This window comes from Triplophysa dalaica, chromosome 13 (assembly GCF_015846415.1).
Source record: "Triplophysa dalaica isolate WHDGS20190420 chromosome 13, ASM1584641v1, whole genome shotgun sequence".
Taxonomy (NCBI): domain Eukaryota; kingdom Metazoa; phylum Chordata; class Actinopteri; order Cypriniformes; family Nemacheilidae; genus Triplophysa; species Triplophysa dalaica.
In genome coordinates this window covers 15,343,720-15,360,814 of record NC_079554.1, presented here as the reverse complement: position 1 = coordinate 15,360,814, position 17,095 = coordinate 15,343,720, and the positions used below count along the sequence as shown (strand labels likewise).

General features: G+C 39.5%; 1 protein-coding gene across 2 annotated transcripts in view; it reads right to left on the bottom strand.

The window, feature by feature from the left end:
• Positions 1 to 121: 121 nt before the first annotated feature.
• The window catches only part of sesn1 (sestrin 1), a 32,070-nt gene continuing 15,096 nt past the window's right edge, over positions 122 to 17,095 (bottom strand). Inside the window, exons 1-10 of one of the 2 annotated variants that reach the window (XM_056764142.1) lie at positions 4,718 to 4,968; positions 3,799 to 3,864; positions 3,515 to 3,715; positions 3,233 to 3,415; positions 2,848 to 3,078; positions 2,521 to 2,668; positions 2,318 to 2,430; positions 2,036 to 2,226; positions 1,802 to 1,946; positions 122 to 1,704 (exon numbers count right to left, since the gene is read on the bottom strand). In XM_056764142.1, coding sequence (XP_056620120.1) covers positions 1,618 to 1,704; positions 1,802 to 1,946; positions 2,036 to 2,226; positions 2,318 to 2,430; positions 2,521 to 2,668; positions 2,848 to 3,078; positions 3,233 to 3,415; positions 3,515 to 3,715; positions 3,799 to 3,864; positions 4,718 to 4,819 — 1,467 coding nt within the window. In that variant the 5' untranslated portion in view covers positions 4,820 to 4,968 and the 3' untranslated portion in view covers positions 122 to 1,617. Of the gene's footprint in view, positions 1,705 to 1,801; positions 1,947 to 2,035; positions 2,227 to 2,317; positions 2,431 to 2,520; positions 2,669 to 2,847; positions 3,079 to 3,232; positions 3,416 to 3,514; positions 3,716 to 3,798; positions 3,865 to 4,717; positions 4,969 to 17,095 lie in introns of those variants that run through there. The other variant, XM_056764141.1, reaches the window with a different exon arrangement.

Sequence of the window (17,095 nt, the reverse complement as noted above, 5' to 3'; positions counted from 1 at the left end):
TTCAGATAGCTTAAATTCTTGTTTTAGTTAAAACTGATTTAGGATGTTTGTTTGACAATCATGAAGGCTCTTATTGTGACGGGAACACACAAAATGATTAAAATACAAATGATACAACCAGTGAAATACCATGTTTTATTTCTTTTAAACAAATTTCTCTTATAAAAGTGTCAGTATCTGACATCAGTCTCTTAAAAACCTCCTCATATCCATATGCAAAAAGAAAAAGTACCATCCCTCAACTAGTTCTGCCTTGATCAGAATGCAGTACTAAACTGGTTTCAGTAAACAGTAAAAAGACAGCAGAGAATCCACCCTGCTTGAAAAGAAAATGCAAACACACTTTCTAACAAACAAGATCTTAGATACACTGGTTAAAGTTCTAAAAATGAGAACAAGCATTAATTAACCCCACAACTGCGCAGCCGTTTGGGTCGCCTGGTTCTTAGCGTCAGCCACGAAAGACACATTTCTGCTCACCAGACAGCACTTAGATATTTAAGGACACATAACAGGAGGTATTTAGTTATAATGAACCCCTAAATAAAAAGCTTGAGTAGTTAAGATGACCGCGCATTAAAGGGAAGACACGAAACGGATAAATCAGAGCAACAGGAAGCACATCACAAAAGGAAGACCTTTGTGCGTCGAGCATCACTGACACAAATAAAAGACAGAAAACGGTCATCAAAACAAAATGGCTACATAACAGCTGAAGCATATCTTGACTTCTTAAAAAAGTGCTTTAATATATTTAATGCATTAAAAGAAACAGAAGAGCCTATGATAAGATTTTTTCAATTTTTTTTTCTCACATTAGAAATGATGTCACAAAGTGGTGTCGTACAGTAAACTCTAACAAGGGCTCAGAGAGCTATAACTTTTGAATTGCACTCTCACTTTCTTTCTCACGCACACAAACAGTCATTCTTGGATTAGCTTATACACATGGGTGATGGTTTGGGTGTCTTGAGGCCTCTCGATTGAGAAAAGCAGCTTGAACAGATGGCACATCAGCATCTGTTGCCAGTGCTGCGCATGACTAGGCACGCGTTATGCCTAAATCAGTAATGCATCGATCTCTAGCCACTGCTAAAAATAAGAACACGATATAAAAACGATATGGAGAAACACTAGTAGATAGGCATGTTGGTGCAGTCTATCTGCACCGTGCTGGAGTTGCTAGGTGTGATCTTTTTTTTTTATCTCATCTCACAAAAAGAAGATATGATTATACGACATCGCAGATGCATTTGAAATACTAAAAGGAGGTTTGACCTCCAGAAGCTCGCAATCTCAAGCTGTCCTCTTGCAAACCCCCAGTTTGGGGAAAGTCTGCTCCGACTCCGCCCAGTGGCCACATTTGGCCCTGCAGGCTGAGCAGGATCAAGTGATTCAGCAAGTAGGTTCAGTTGACAGATGTTTCTTCCTTCTTTTTGCAAAACAACCATGAATCCGTTCCTCTCGTCGTCATCATCACAACGGCCGTTTGTTACTCTTCCTCACGTTTGTTTTTCCTCTTTTTTTGTAGTTTTTACTTTAATTGAAGTGTCCCACAATAGCAACATCAACAACAGTAAAAAAAAATGTAATAAAAAGGTAGACGAGAACAGCACTTCATGTCATGTAGCGAGTGATGGCTCTCAGAGCGTAGAGCAGTTCTGCCTGCATGCGCGCTTCCATAAGAAGCAAATTAACGTGGACCTGGAAAAAAGAATGAAACATGATCATCATTCACAACCCTCAACAAGAATATCTGACTCAAAATCAATAAGTGTCTGTTTGCATCGGTTCTCCTTACCTTCTCAGAGTGCTGGAACTGCCTCCAGAAGCTTTCGTACATCCTCTTGGTGATCTTCTCTGGACTGCACACCACAGTCTTAATGTAGACTTTAAAACTGCGATCTAACAGCTGGTTTATTTCCCCGTAGTCATAATCATCATATCTGCCGTAAAGAAAGAAAATATATATTTTAAATAACTAATATACACAGTTTGCCTTTACTTGCAAAACAAAAAGCCATAAGGGACTCACCGTATACCAAACATGCAGTGGATGTAGTTCCAGATTGCTCTGCGGAGCATAGAGGTGTCCACATCCTGGTGTGTGGCCATTGTGTTATATGTCAGATGGAAAGCGATCTGGAACTTCTCATCGAGAAGCTGTCCGAAATCTGGATACAGTCGATTCACAAGGGAAAAGCCATGATCCTCCCAACTATAATCCTGTTATAAGCAACAACAAAAAAATCCCCATATTAATCCTCCATTTACTTTGACAATGCAAATTAAAAAGCTTATCGTAAGTTCCTCTTACCTGCACTCTAAGGGTGGGCACATGCTCTCCTCTCCTGGAGAAGTCTTTGTAGCCGTAACTGGGGTCTTCAAAGTGTCGCGACACATCCCTGGAGGGTACGCACTCCTCGTCCTCTGTTGACCGATCACAGAGTGATTTAATGCATATGCATTGTCAAGTTAAAAATCAAAAACGACAACTCGTCATTTGAAGTAATCACTTACCAGAGGTGACCACCTGCATGCTTTCGGTCTTCTCCCTCTCAAAACGAGTGGCCATTTCCTCCTGACTGGCCTCCTCTTCGTCACGACATTCCTGTAGCTGCTTCATCCGCTCCATCAACACTTCCACCTCGCCAGACGACTCTGACACCTACACATATACACACACAAGAATGTAGGTCATGGCTCACTTACAGTACAGCAGCATGTATACAGTACGGCCTAGAATCTGAACCTCATGTATTCCTTCCTGCAAACCACTTGATGAAATGCTAGCAAATATTAGAAAGAATTACATTATCTTTTTTGCAATATGGCTGCATTTCTCACCTGTTGGTTCCCCATCATCTCCTCCAGGCTCCCGTTGCCATTGGCAATGTCACATACGCAGTAACCGCTGAGTGAGGGCGGCCTGAACGTATGTCCTCCATCTGTGTGGATGTCAGGAGTGATGCCGCAACCGAATGTAAATGAGGCCAGCGAGTGATAATGTGTGAGCAGCATCACCGCATGAATCAGCTCAGCCAGGGACCAGCTGTGCTCCTCTGTCTTCAGTAAACTCTGGTAAATCAAAAACAAAAGGCAAAGTGAGGAAATTAAGGAACGCAGCTGTGTATAGCTGTAGAGAGAGTATTTAAAGCGTAACTATGCCGATTTCTAACACATAAGAACTGTGACCAGCTATCCAAGTGTGCCTGTGAGGTTGAAGTCATACCTCGATGTGTTCTTTGGTGAGGAGCCAAGGGCGGTGGGCCAGGATCTTGTTGAGCTCCCCGAGAGCCTGGAGCTTCTGCGGGGCTTCCTCCAAACCATTCAACCACTTGGGATCGCCTCCTACCTGCAGGAAATCGTTCACGTGCAGGTTGACCAGATACGTGCACTGGTGCCTGGCAGCAGCCTGTTGAAAACAGACTTTTAGTGGAATATGTCGCAGTGTTATTTACATTAAGAGTAAACAAACAGTACAGTCAACAAAAACACAGACTTGGGCTCCTACCATTATGCCTATGTAATGTCTGTAGTGAAGAGACAATGGACCATCCATCTGAAGCAGATAATGCTGTGTCCTAAGAAAGCTCTCCAGATACTGAGGATGGAACCCTATCACCAGGGAGATGTTGTCAAGGCGACCGAGCACAGCAAAGGCATCCTCGAAAATCGACTGAGTTCTTTCGTCCAGTTTACTGACTAGAAGTATCTGCGACAAAGACAAGGTGAACTTAGCTATAATGAGATCAACTTATAATAATTAATATGTCTGTTAACTCAAGTTATACTAACCTCTTTTTCTGGTATGAATCTACTTGGTCCATTTCCCAGGGGTCTGGGGATTCGCACCCCAACGTCCTACAAAAGATCAAAACACGGTTTGTCTCTTTAAGTAACAAGACTACATGATTCACAAACATGTCGATACCTCGGGAAAACTAACATTATATCTAAAATAGACTTCATCTTATAAATAATCTTAAAAGCATCACCCTTCCCGTGCACGAATGTCAACCGCGGACCCCAGAAATCTCTAATGCATTGAGCGAGTTGTAAAGGAGCAGCAATTTGTCGAAAGCAATTCATAAACTAAACAACACAAAGCATTTAAATGTACAATCCGAATCAATAGAGAAAAGTATTCACATCTGTCATTCATACTACGCAAAGATGACACAAAGAGACAACTCGCATCTATAAGCTCGCGCTTCAACGAACAAAAAGACTGTATTGAGGTAACTGTTAACAATACACCAGTGGTGTAACGTATCACTAAATGCGCTCAATCTGACAGGAATATGCAAGTCGGAAAACTAATTGTAAAACACCACTAAACTTTGTGTTAAACGTATGTCCCGTTTGCACCAGTCCCTCTCTGCGCTCCGCACAATGGAAATCCTGCGGACATGACTTGAACGCGCTAAATATGTTTTAAGAAGGTGACACTGGCATGACATTGTCTTTTATTGCTCAAACAGCAGTATCTGTTGTTCAGATGCGATTTCCAGCGAAAATCAGTTGAGAAAAACAACCCAGTGGTGTGAGCGAATGAAGCAGCGAAGTACAAAGAACCGACTGCACTGCAGCAAACGGCCCGAACGAACGGACATCTGCAACTTTGAGCGTGACTTTAAATCAATGAAAAGTGAGATCTAAACGACCGGTTATGCGTCACTGCACATCCTTGTCATCCTCGTGTCCATTTTCTTACCTTTTTACTAAGCCGCTCACACTGTGTGCAAATTTTGAGCAAGTCTGTCACGGTGATCGCGTTGTTTTCCATAGTTTCACTGGATGCCGACGCGTGCCTCATGTCGAGCTTCTCCGCTTTGAAAAGATAAAATAGAGCGACTTTACTTTCTTGAGGTCGGTTTTGTTCTTTGAGGCATTGGGAGATGCTACAGGATCATATCAGCTGTTGAAGCCTCCGAGCTGAATACCCACTCTTGACTAGATCTCTTGTGGTAAATAACAGGCTGGAAATATGACGGACGCCGCTACGAGCCAATCGCCTTGCGAAAACAACCGTCGTTGCTCCAATCAGCGCAGCGGAGGCGGGGTAAAAGGAGGAGCTTCACGCAACCGGGGTATAAAAACCGCGAGATGAAACGACAGTTTTGATCATAATTAGCAGATAGTGATGGCCGTTGTTCGTGTTGTTTGTAATGAGCTTGTTTAACATTGTTGTTGCCACCTCGCATGTATTTTTATTAAACAACGTTACATTGTCCTTCGATATAATGAAAGCTCGTTTAATGTTGGTTAATGCTTAACGTGACTTAACTCGGATCTATTAGCAAATTGTAAATGTGTTGAGTCTATAGCCTGCGGTCCCGATCTGTAGAAGACAGAATAAATAGCCCATGCAAAGAACAAATTGAAGTAGTGCAGGCGAGTGGGAGGGGATGTTTTTCCTCTAACTGATCAAACTGTACGACGTGAACTCGAATGACGGCATCGCCTATAGTGAATAACAAGCCGGGATCAATTCCTGCCCTTGGCTTAATATGCAACAAAGGGGCCAAGTCAAACCACCTAAGAGATAAAGTGACGCTTTTGGCTCGGAAATTGATTATTTTCGTAGAAAAAGTCACTACAGGTGGCTTTGTTTGTACATTGAAAGAACTGAACTATTGAGTGCAGTATTCTCTGACTACAAGTCTGATCTGTCTCTCATTAAATCCTACAGAATGCAACATAGGCCTATACACACATACGGAAACAATCATATTTTGAAACCCTAGATATTTCTATATTTCCTAAAAAACAGACCGCTGCATGCACTTCAGAACTTCCGTAAACAGATTTAAATGTTGTGCACTATTATAGTGCATTTATAGAGCACAAGCACATTATGTAAACTGTGTTACTTGCATACGTAACGTCTTATTTTTTCTCCAAGAAGATCCGTAAAACAGTAGGAATCAAGTCCAGCGAGAAGCCTGGCAGAGCGTGTGGATTTGGCATCGCTCGCGAGATGAAGAGTAGCTATTCAGCATGTTCATTGTGTCTGAAGTGACCGTCCTACACCGGGGGCTGAGGGGGTGTAAACAGGCCAGAGCAGGAGTCAGCACTCTGGGGCGAGGGGGGGGGCCTTACCCGGCACACTGAGCCCTATGGCTCAGCAAACCTACAGAAGAGACAGTCAGCGTTTGCCTTGCACCCACCACCTGTAGGGCACCCTTTCTTTTTTTTTAAAAAGCAAGCCGAAACCATTATCTGAGAACAGACTTCAGGCTTTACTGTACCCACAACGTATCACAACACTGGGGTTGATTGCTTATCTGTGGCAACAAAATCGACTGCAAAAAAGAAGCTTCACACAGAAAAGAACTTGTATCTCATTGGAATACACCACACAAAGAATCATATAAGGCTTTGAAAACATGACTTGGTTGTCACATTACTCGAAACCCCTAATCTGATGAGCATCCAAATTGGGAACATGCCTGGACATATGCAACTAATGTTTTTCTCACATGAACGCCCAAACTTGCTACATGCTTTGTTTTTGTCACATTTAACGAACACTTTTTTTCAAAACTTCAAAAACATGTCAGACTGATATTTTGACAAGTTAAACAAGTCAGTCAAGTAAATAATTATTCGCCAAATGCAACCCCTCCACCTATCTATTTTTTGCATCATATATACAGTACACTATATATAGGATATACAGTATATGACATATATTGTTTTACATCATATATATATATATATATCATATATTTGTATATGTTGCTTTACAAGGTAAAGCTTTTAAATATGTTTTATTTTAAACCTAACCCTAACAGTCAGAGACAATAACAAAATGTGCAATAATGTTAATGTATATAAATATATATATACACATGCATATATATAATTGGCAAGGTGAATTGTTTGGAGCTGTGAGAAAAACAGCCAACATCTGCATACAACTGAACCTAGGATGGAGCTCGTGAGAAACCTTTCTTTCTGTGTGAAAGGGTGTGTATATAGAAGTGCCTCTCTGTTTGAATGCGCGCTTCTGCGCCCCTTGTTTTTCTTGTGGCGAAGGAGCGCAGACACACTAAAACCACAAACTTTCGGATGCTCAACAAGTGGCAGAAAAGTTGCCTGACAAAGCCCTCCGCTGAACCAGTTCCATCCTGACCTATCATAGAACGGGGGAAGAAAGAATGAAAAAAACACAATGACATAAGCCTAGCAACAGGAGCCAGCCAATCAGAAAGCAGAAAAACAGTTTCAGGGTCCAATCTGGGTTTTTTTTTGCCCGTGCTCCCCCATCGTAGTGCCTCTGGAAGAAAAAAAGAAGTCCTACTTCAGAATCAAGTTGGTGTGTTTTTGAAGCGCTGGTGATATGACTTTACGACCAAATGCATCTGCTACTTTGTACACAGGAAAAGTGTTGCAAGTTGACTAAAGTCTTTGCAGCCTTGAACTTTAGACAATGTGGTGTGATAATAACTACTAATAATAAAAGAAAGGGAAATATAAACTTTCAGTCACCTGCGCTGACTGAGCACTTATTGTTTTTGCAGTTCTTTCATTTCATTCATTCTGACACTGATCTAAAGTCTTGTTCTCTCTCTGTGAAACAAAGGGCCCTTTAAAGTCAACATTATGGAGAGGAGGGGGAGGAAAACTTATAACAATTCTGCTGTAGATTCTTGGGTCTCTTTTTGGGTATTTGGGCACGTTCCTTACATTTTTAGTCTCTCTCATTCTCTCTTTCCATGTAACTGCTTTCCTTTGTATAACAATTGTGTATTTGTATAAGGTTTCATGGGAACTAACTTCACTAATGTCAACGTACATATTAATAATGTGTCCAAACATATCACCAAAGTTTGAGTGTGGTCCAAAGATAAATGCCACGGTATAGTCTTGTATAGTCTCATAATCAGCCATCTTCTCAATTTGCTGCGTAAACTGTTACTGACTAACACAGCTTCACTGGGTCATGCTGAGCAACTATCTTTGCCCAGTCAAGGCCAATAAACTTACATTACAATGAAAGTTCAATGACTGGCTGAACAGAGGAAAAAAAGAAATGTTTCTACTCAGCAGTGGAGAGCAAAAAAAATGGAAAAGAATTTGTTCACCGTAGGTGGAAATCTAGGAGGAAATGAATACTGCAATGAAACATAACAGAGGATCTGTAACTGATCCTTGAAAAATCCTCCTGAGCTATGAGACAGATTGGCCCTCTGGACAAGCTCATTGGACTTTGTAATGACACTAAACGTCTAACTATTCAGCCTCACTTTACTTCATTATCAGATCCACCTTTCCTCTCGTCTTTTCCCATCCTTATATCAATGTGGTTCCTCTCACCCAACTTCCCATGTTTCCCTCTCTAGTTCTTGGATTCGACCTGGGAATTGTGAGAACAGCATTGATTGGAACAGCGAAGTCTAGCATCTGTCTTCCTGAAAGAGGTGCGGTTCGCTAGGAACAACGATACAAATGCACACGGACCCACACATGCAGACAGTCAGAGGAAATGGCACTCCCAAAGCACAAACTACACAGCATGTTAGCACGCATATGCATACACGCAAACGGCACAAGATCATCTCAATCGCATTAGAAGTACTTGTATCAATTTTTGGGGATATGGAAAATAAACGCTTTTCTGCGTTGTGGAAAGTCAGACACCTCAGAACACACTCTGTGACCACAGTTTTTCTCTCTCTATGACTCTCTTACTGAATAACTTTAGATCTGCTGAGCACTTTGCATGTGAGGAAGCCAAAGTTCCCGTGGATGTTATTTTTATAGAGGCTTCACAGCTGCTACCATACAGGCGGCAAAGTACACACACTCACACTATTCAATACCCATATCTAATAGAAATACAGGGGAGACACTATTGTGATTGTAATTCAATATTTTGAATCCCTTGTATGTTTTTAGCACTTATTTAAGCATAAATACATATATACGCAAACACCATTATAAGTTACAAATACACAGAAGAAGGTCACGCAAAAATAGTGCCATCGAATTTACAATGGGCTTTTCCCATCTGCTGAAAGTTAACCTAGTCTGAAATGTATGTAATGTAACTATAAAGCAATAACTGTAACATGTCAACCAAATCTGGAAAGAAATCTGGACTCTACCTAAAACTTATATGGGTATATTGCTTGTTTACGTTGCCAGGTTAAACAAAACAGCACTCCTTCCTCATTTAGACCACAGAGTACAAAACAAAAAGTATGGAATAGTCATAGGCACATATCTTATCAGTCTTATCACACCTCTGGAGAAATGACATAAAGGCCTTGTGATGTTTACTCATTCGGTTTACCTATTGCAGTTTACATAATCTTGAAAGAAAAAAGAACAATGTCAGTGAGGTTTTATGAGGGCCAACAATCTGACTATTCAGCATCTGTATCAGACCACACTGAACCCCAGCTGAGGGATTATAAACATGACATATTCTTAGACGGTCAAAGCATTAACGGTAGGGCAGTAGATAGTGTAGTGTAGTGATTGGTTAACTGGATCAATTCATTCGCTTCCTTATGAGACCACAACTTATTTTATTAGTAATATTGTAGTATACTGTACTGTAATGAAATGTCTGCCAAAAAATCCCAACACCACATACAAAAACACTGACTGGATAAATCTCATGAAAAAATATCAAGAACTTGTCTGGGTTGTATTTGACCCATTTCAATAATTATACCAAACATTTATTCAATTAAAATAGAAAAATTAAAGAGGTAATGTGCTAAATTGAATTAGGGAAGAACTAGTTCATAGTCCAAAAATGCTGTGATCTTTTACCCATGTTTTTACTCTTGAATATTTTTTTAAAAGCCTTTACACGGTAAATAATTCTCCCACATACATTTCCCACCCTTCCTTATTAACATTCACATTGTAAGACATCTTCTAAAAATCTTTAGGGGCATCATAAGCTCCTGTTGAAGATCTCTGTTTCCTCTTTCTTCATCAATACCACATGAGGCCGTGTACAAACAAAGCTACTTAAGCCTGATGTGTGCTATAGTCACAGCCACTTAATATTTCATTGTTTATGAAGCCCTGTAAAGGAGGGCATACCTCTAGATTTTCTTTTTCCAGGTGTACTAATTTCCATCCCTTAAAGGAGATAATATACAATCACTCAAAACAACCCCCTCCGCACTTGTCCGTCCGCTTAGAAAGAGAAGTAATTCAATTAGGATCCATTTAATGCAATAAGGTGGAGAGTCTACCTCTCTCGCTCTCTTTCACAAAGCAGTATTTCATGATACAATTACATCGTAAGTGGCATAGGAATGCTAAGATCCTCAGCAACATTGATACTATGAGTACAGGTTTTGGTGATAGTAATCTATATATATGTTTATTGTATTCTATACCCAGGAATAAACTACAGTCAAAACAACAACTCGTTATTTCAGTACAGCTAAAACAGTACAACACTGTTGTTCCACTGACAGAGGCTTGCAATGAAAAAACGGAAAAGAGAGAGGAATACATATAGAAAACTGATGTTATTTATGAAGACAAAATGAGGAAGTGTGCCAGAAATTCTCCCTAAACACCCACACCGCCCCCGCCCCTCTCCCAACTCATTTTTTCTTGTCCCTACATCTGAGAGAAGAGAAACTGGTTCTGCAGACTAGCAGCTTTTTAACTGAATAACATGTTGCAAAACCAAGACGGGTGGTGGTGGGGAACAATACTAGGATAAAACATTGATAGACTCATAAACCAAATGTCTAGAAGTGACTATAAACGACTCCAATTAACTGTAACTGCACTGAACTGGTATCTTGGCCATACCACACAGGAAGCAGAGAGTACTAGTTCTGCAGCCTGTTTAAATGCAAAACCTCCAATCACTAAATGTGTAAAAAAGGACTTCCTCTCATAATGATTATGAGAAAAATGATCACAAACAGACACATAGCGTCTGTTATGAGGCCTGTTTCAGAGGAAGCATATGGTTAGCAGCAGGAAAGACTGGGCTTGTTAAGCTACATCCATATTAAACTATACAAACACAGCACCTTTACAGCAGATCTGTGCGAGAGTCTGTGAGGAAGCTAAGACAAACTTGTAACATGCTACAGTGGAAGAAAGTAGCAGTTAAATACATTCAGCCCGGTCTGGATGATGGGTATATTAGGTATTTTTACTTAACAAAACCTCTAAATATTTTCATGTTTTATCTATAACACAAAACACACCAGTTATAACCCGCTCGTAATTTTGAAAACTTTATCGTGTATTAAAAACACCGGTTGCTTACAAGTTGCTAAAAGCGAGTAGATGTTTTGGCAGGGACATTCTCTCGCATGTAAATCTCACAAATAATGCAACATAGGCACAAATCTCTCCAACCGTAATTACTTACCAGGAAACACGTTGTATGAAAGAGTTGTTGGAGGCTTGCTAATGGTCATGTCGGTTTTGAGCGACTGTGCTGTAGTCTGTTTATAGCCTCATGTTAGCTTTTTACTTCTGCCGATTGTATTTAACAAATGCTATGTTTATTTGTAAAGATTATCTTGATAGAGAAGACGTGTATCATAAACCTTTGTTAATCACAGAGCTTTTAAAATCCATAGGCTTTTGGTCTAGGGAATTGGTAAAGCGCTACTTGGCCTACAAAATTATGTCTGCGGTACTATAATTAGGTTCCAAGCTGATCAGAAATGTAAAATTTTCGACTAAATGGAAAAATATATGTATACCAGACTACTGCTGTTTTTCCAACTGGACTTCCAGCATGTGAAATCAAACCATCCTGTAAAATTCAGCCTATAATGTGTTCTTAACACTATAATACTACAGTATATAAAAAGTGTTCTACATAGTGTTCTAAAAGTGCCTGGTTTTAGGAGGTTTGGACATTGCTTTAACAACCTGAATATCAATAAGTCATTATTGGCTACACCCAACTATGTACTGTCTGATATCTGGAAAAACAATCTTACAAATCAAAATTCTTTGCTGCAAGATGATGCGTAATAAGTTCCATATAAAAACTACAGAGCCACCTAGTGTCAGAACAAGATATAAGAAGGTGGAATTTGTAACAGTCCTATCAAATGTAAGTTAAGTTCTCTGACAGCTTTAGTGCAGAAAAACCAGAAGATTGAGAAAACTCTTCATAGACCCCTTAAATAACACATAAGACACAAACACAGAAAATATGAAAGCGAGCAGCCAGGAGTGAACTCAATTCAAATATCCATCATCAAATCCCTTCATATCCTCTTTGAAATCTCATACACAGCTTGAGGGCTAGAAAGATGCAGTACAGTATGTCTCAATAACAGGTTAAAACATTAATTGCTCTGTCGTAACGTTTGTGCCAAACTACAGCTTCAGCAAACTGTCCAGCATCCCGTAATGTCTGAAGGGAGAGACAAGACTGTCCTTTGGGATTCTCAGAGGAAATACTTAGACAATGTAACCCCCCCTAAAAAGGACACAACCTCTCTACACAATGAAAAGTGGGCATGGTCAATGAACACACACACAATGACCCAAAAGAATAATGCAGATAAACATTCGAAGGGCTACATGCGTTTCCACCTAAATTTAGTGAGACAGTGAGGTTGGTCGATGAGTAGGTCCTTGTCTCCTGCCTATACATCCCCAAGATCCCTATTGGGTTTGTAACTTCGAATTCTTGTATTCTTACCAAAAAACATGCTGCATTGACCCCAGTAAGTGGAAAAAGTTCAATATAAAAAAGGAAAAGCAAACTGGGTAAAGGTCAACTAAAGAGGAAAACACAAGAGCTTAATTTACTCTCGATAAGCTTATACCTGTGTGAGAAAGTCTGAAACATGTTGGCTACTCGCTCTCTTTCTGTATCGGGGCAACAACATTATTTACTCAAAACGTTTTTAGATAACAGACCACAGATTATAAAAGTACATTTAATTTTATAATGCAATGCTTACACAGTTGTGCGAGTATGAATGGCTGCACTGTGTCGATAAAATTGTCCTGCTGAAAAACATGTTTTGTACATGATGAAAAAAAAACGACACAAGGTCTGTGGTGTGTGGAGAGAAAGAGGGAACGACAGAAAACCAATCTTTATTTTAGGGCGAGGCAGAACGTAAACGTCCTCTTTAGCTGATCTCTCTCTTGTTGTGTTTGCTCTCTTTGACTTGACTAGTAAAGCGTTGCTCTGGCAATGCCAAGGCCATGAGTTCAATTTCAGCGAAACAAGCATACTAATAAAACATAAACCTTACAGCTACTGTATGTTGCCTTGGATAATAGCGTCTCCCATGTAATGTACACGTGCTGTAAAATGTAAACAGATGGGATGAGTTTGCTCTGGTGGCTTTACATAATATGTTGTTGTCATTTTTTGTCAATGGGACAATAGTTGGAATGTGACAGAGAAGACATTGATCTGTTTTTACTGTTCATAGCAACAGTCACCACTCTTGCATAACTCTGTGTCAAAGCATGTGTTAACATTATTCTGAAGCATTTACACAACATCTGTATATCCTGTTGTTTGTTAATGCAAATGTTAATATGTGTGAAAATTTTCTAGCATCATGTAACAACCTAATAAAATGGTTTAAAGACGCATGTTTTCTTTTTTCTGTCTAATAAAACAGGAAGTTGGGTTGAGATATTTTACATTTATGCATTTGGCAGACGCTTTTATCCAAAGCGACTTACATTGCATTATCCTGTACAATTATACATAGTTGTGTGCAATCCCCTGGGATCGAACCCAGACCTTGCGGTGTTAACGCAATGCTCTTACCACTGAGCTAATTTAATAGTGACTTACCATTAAACAATTTTTCATTAGCAGACAATAGCTGCGAACTGTAGTCTGCAACTTGCTCTTACTTGCAGAAGCAAGTGCTATTTGGGGGAGGGTCCTTTTCATTATAGATATAATCTGACTGAACAAAACCTTGATCAAGTGCAGGATGAGTCATCAATTTTTTAGATCCATTTGACCAAAAGTAAATTATTTTTTCTTTTCTATTTTAAAAGAATTTACATTCTGAAAGTACACTTTAACTTTCAGCAAAATTCTAGCATACAGATGGTCTCAAAGCTAACAGCCAAACAACTTGTGTGTGTGTGTTTACATACAGTAGCTCCTGCTCTGATGGATTAAGATCTGTTGTAGAAAACAAACACTGATCACATTACCAGCCCATAAACCATGTGCATGTCAGCACAATCCGAACTGTATGAATTCCAGTCCTTTTTCAGCATTTCGGCATTCACGTTCATTGAAAGCTCATCGGTTGACAGATGACCTTTTCAAACTAATTCACTGTGTTCCCATTAACAAAATGCAATAATCTGTTGTTTTAAAATGCAAAACAAGGGTGTAACACCAATATCTTACCCTCACTTGCACCTCTCTCTCTCTCTCTCTCTCTCACTGTCACATACGGAGTTGTGAAAGCCCCTCAGAAACAGTAGGGCTATTGAGGAGTGGTACCTCCCCAGGGCTCAACATTAAGGATGGTGCAACAGCGTAGTGGAGCCAGTGAAAATATAGGCAGGGCAAGTATAAATCTGAACGGACCAGCAGAAAACAAATCCTTATTGTTGAGCCCCTGCAGCATTTAGTGATCCCTCTCTTGTTTCTCTCGCTCTCGCTCTCATCCTTTTCCTCTTGTCTTTGTTTCGCTGTCTCCCTGATGCCCCATCTAACAGTCCTGTAGTCTCTTTCTTTCTCTCACTTGCCTTGATATATGATGGTGAAGCTGCCAACAGCAGATGCGAGAAGCCTAAAGTATCTATCACTACCAATGAGAAAGAGAAAAAAGAAGCTGAGAATGACTAGGACATTAGATGTTTTTCACCTTCTTTGCTTTTTTCTCTTTATCTAGCTCAAACATACACAGTCAACAAGTTCTTAATAAAAGTTTATTAATTGACTATTTTGTTCCCTACTACCCAAACTGAGCCTAAAGACAAGTTCCCTATCGACTAACCACACCAGAAAATCTTAGCCAGGACATGAATTAATAGTCAATTTTAATTCCAATATCCAGATATGACAATGACATTTGGGTAGATGACGATTATACTGTACATATGTCCTATGGTGTGACGGCAAAAATGTATAAAACATATTGTTTCAAATTAAAAATTAATATTTACAATATATTATAGCATACAAGTGATTTATCTTCATTGCGAGTTTTATCAACATTTTTGCTGTCACGCCATTAATGTTCATTATATTTGTCAACTGCCCATACACATTTCTTCATGTAGCCAAAGCAACTTACAAATGATAGTGCATTTTATATTTTGTCTACAAAAGGTATGTTTACACCCAGAACATGTTTAAAAACAACATGAGTATGACTAAATGATGAATGATCCTTTTTGGTTAAACTCAAACAACAGGTCTGTCAAAATCTATGGTCAGCTAGTTATCTTTTACGTGGAAATGGTAATATCCATGGACAGCCTGGCCAACTGGACCCCAGTAAACAACAGTGTTTAACAGACATTTAAGCCAAATGTCTACGTCACCTCAGATAACGTGGGACGGCCGCTGGCGGCTTCAGAAAGACCGTACCTGCTCTGACTGCTCACAAACAAACAGACTTATTTCAAAGTGTCAGTACACATACATGAAACACATAGAGAATGGCATCAGGTGCACGTCAGCAGAGGCCTTGATCCTGCAGACCAGCACGTCTGCTGCAAGTCTTGCTTTTTCTCACACACCAGCTGTGCTCTTCCGATGACATCACCTCCTAAAAACATTTAAAGCTAGTCATTTAACCTTCTCTCGAAATGATAAATTTCATTGTTTTAACAAAGCCAAGAAAGGGGGTGGTAAATGAGAGAGGGGAGGATTATTAGGCATCTCGCTGCAGGAAGTCCAGAAACAGAGGACATATTGCACCAGCTGCCATGATGACATCACTGCGGTAGTTACAGGTCCTAGAGATCTAACGCTGAGGGCCACTGGGGGCCCTGTCCCTTTCACCCTTCCACAGTCTGTTTTCCACATGCAAATGAACACGTACTTACCAGCAGTAATTCCCTACAGTAAACAAAATTGAATGCATTGAATATTAAAACTGTATATCTCACAAATACAGCAGACAGTCTGTCTCTCTGTGAAACAACGCCTGTCATGAGTTCTGTTACTTATATAATGAAGGTCATTATTTATGGGATTATTATACCTACTGACTAACTAGTTTTATTGAAACAAAAGAATCAGTGGTATATCCCCTAGATAGCTAAACATTTTTCTCAGAGAAAAAACAGTGTAGGTGTGTTTCCTCTGTAAAGATGTTTACACATGTATTAAGGTTGATCTCTTCAAGACAGTTTAATCTCCATGCAGGTGTATTTAGTTTGTAGAACAGTGATTGACGTCAGCACAGTGTGTACATTTAAGTCATGTTAGTGTGATGGATGAACATATCAGCTATGCCAAAACCTGACGTCAGCATTTTTTTTCAGCAAATGTTGGGTTTTCATGTTTTATGGAGACTTTCAGACATCATGATTTTCATACTGTACATTGTGTCCCCTTAACCAAACCTTACCCAGCTAGTTAGAAATACTACAACCTATACCTAACCCCCTTAAGAGCATGGTGGAGATTTTAGCAGACTCTAGTGGTAAGGTTGCGAATTGCAACCAACGGCTCACTCTACCCCTCCCTTTCGAAGCACTTAGGTGCCTGACACAGGTCTAACATTTCAGCACATTTTGCTAATGTAGAAAAAACAAGTCGAATTCCATGTGTGTAGATAGAATTAGCTCATTCTAAGGTAATAAAAAAATTACTCTTCATTATTTAAGGTCCTTATACACCTCTGAAGACATAGTTATGCATATTATATTACTTTTCTGTTAATTTATCCTCCAAAATATTACAAACTTCACCTTGAACCTTTTTTTTAACTTTAACAATTTCGAAAAAGGTTATTTATATATATTTATAGTGTTTTTACAGATGAAGGTCTGAGGGAGCTTTTGCTAAGATTTTTCAGTTTGTGCTCATTTTTGGGTACAAATTTATTCTAAAATATTTTGAGAGTACACACACACTATTATTCTTCATATAAGGCTAATAATAATTACTACTAGT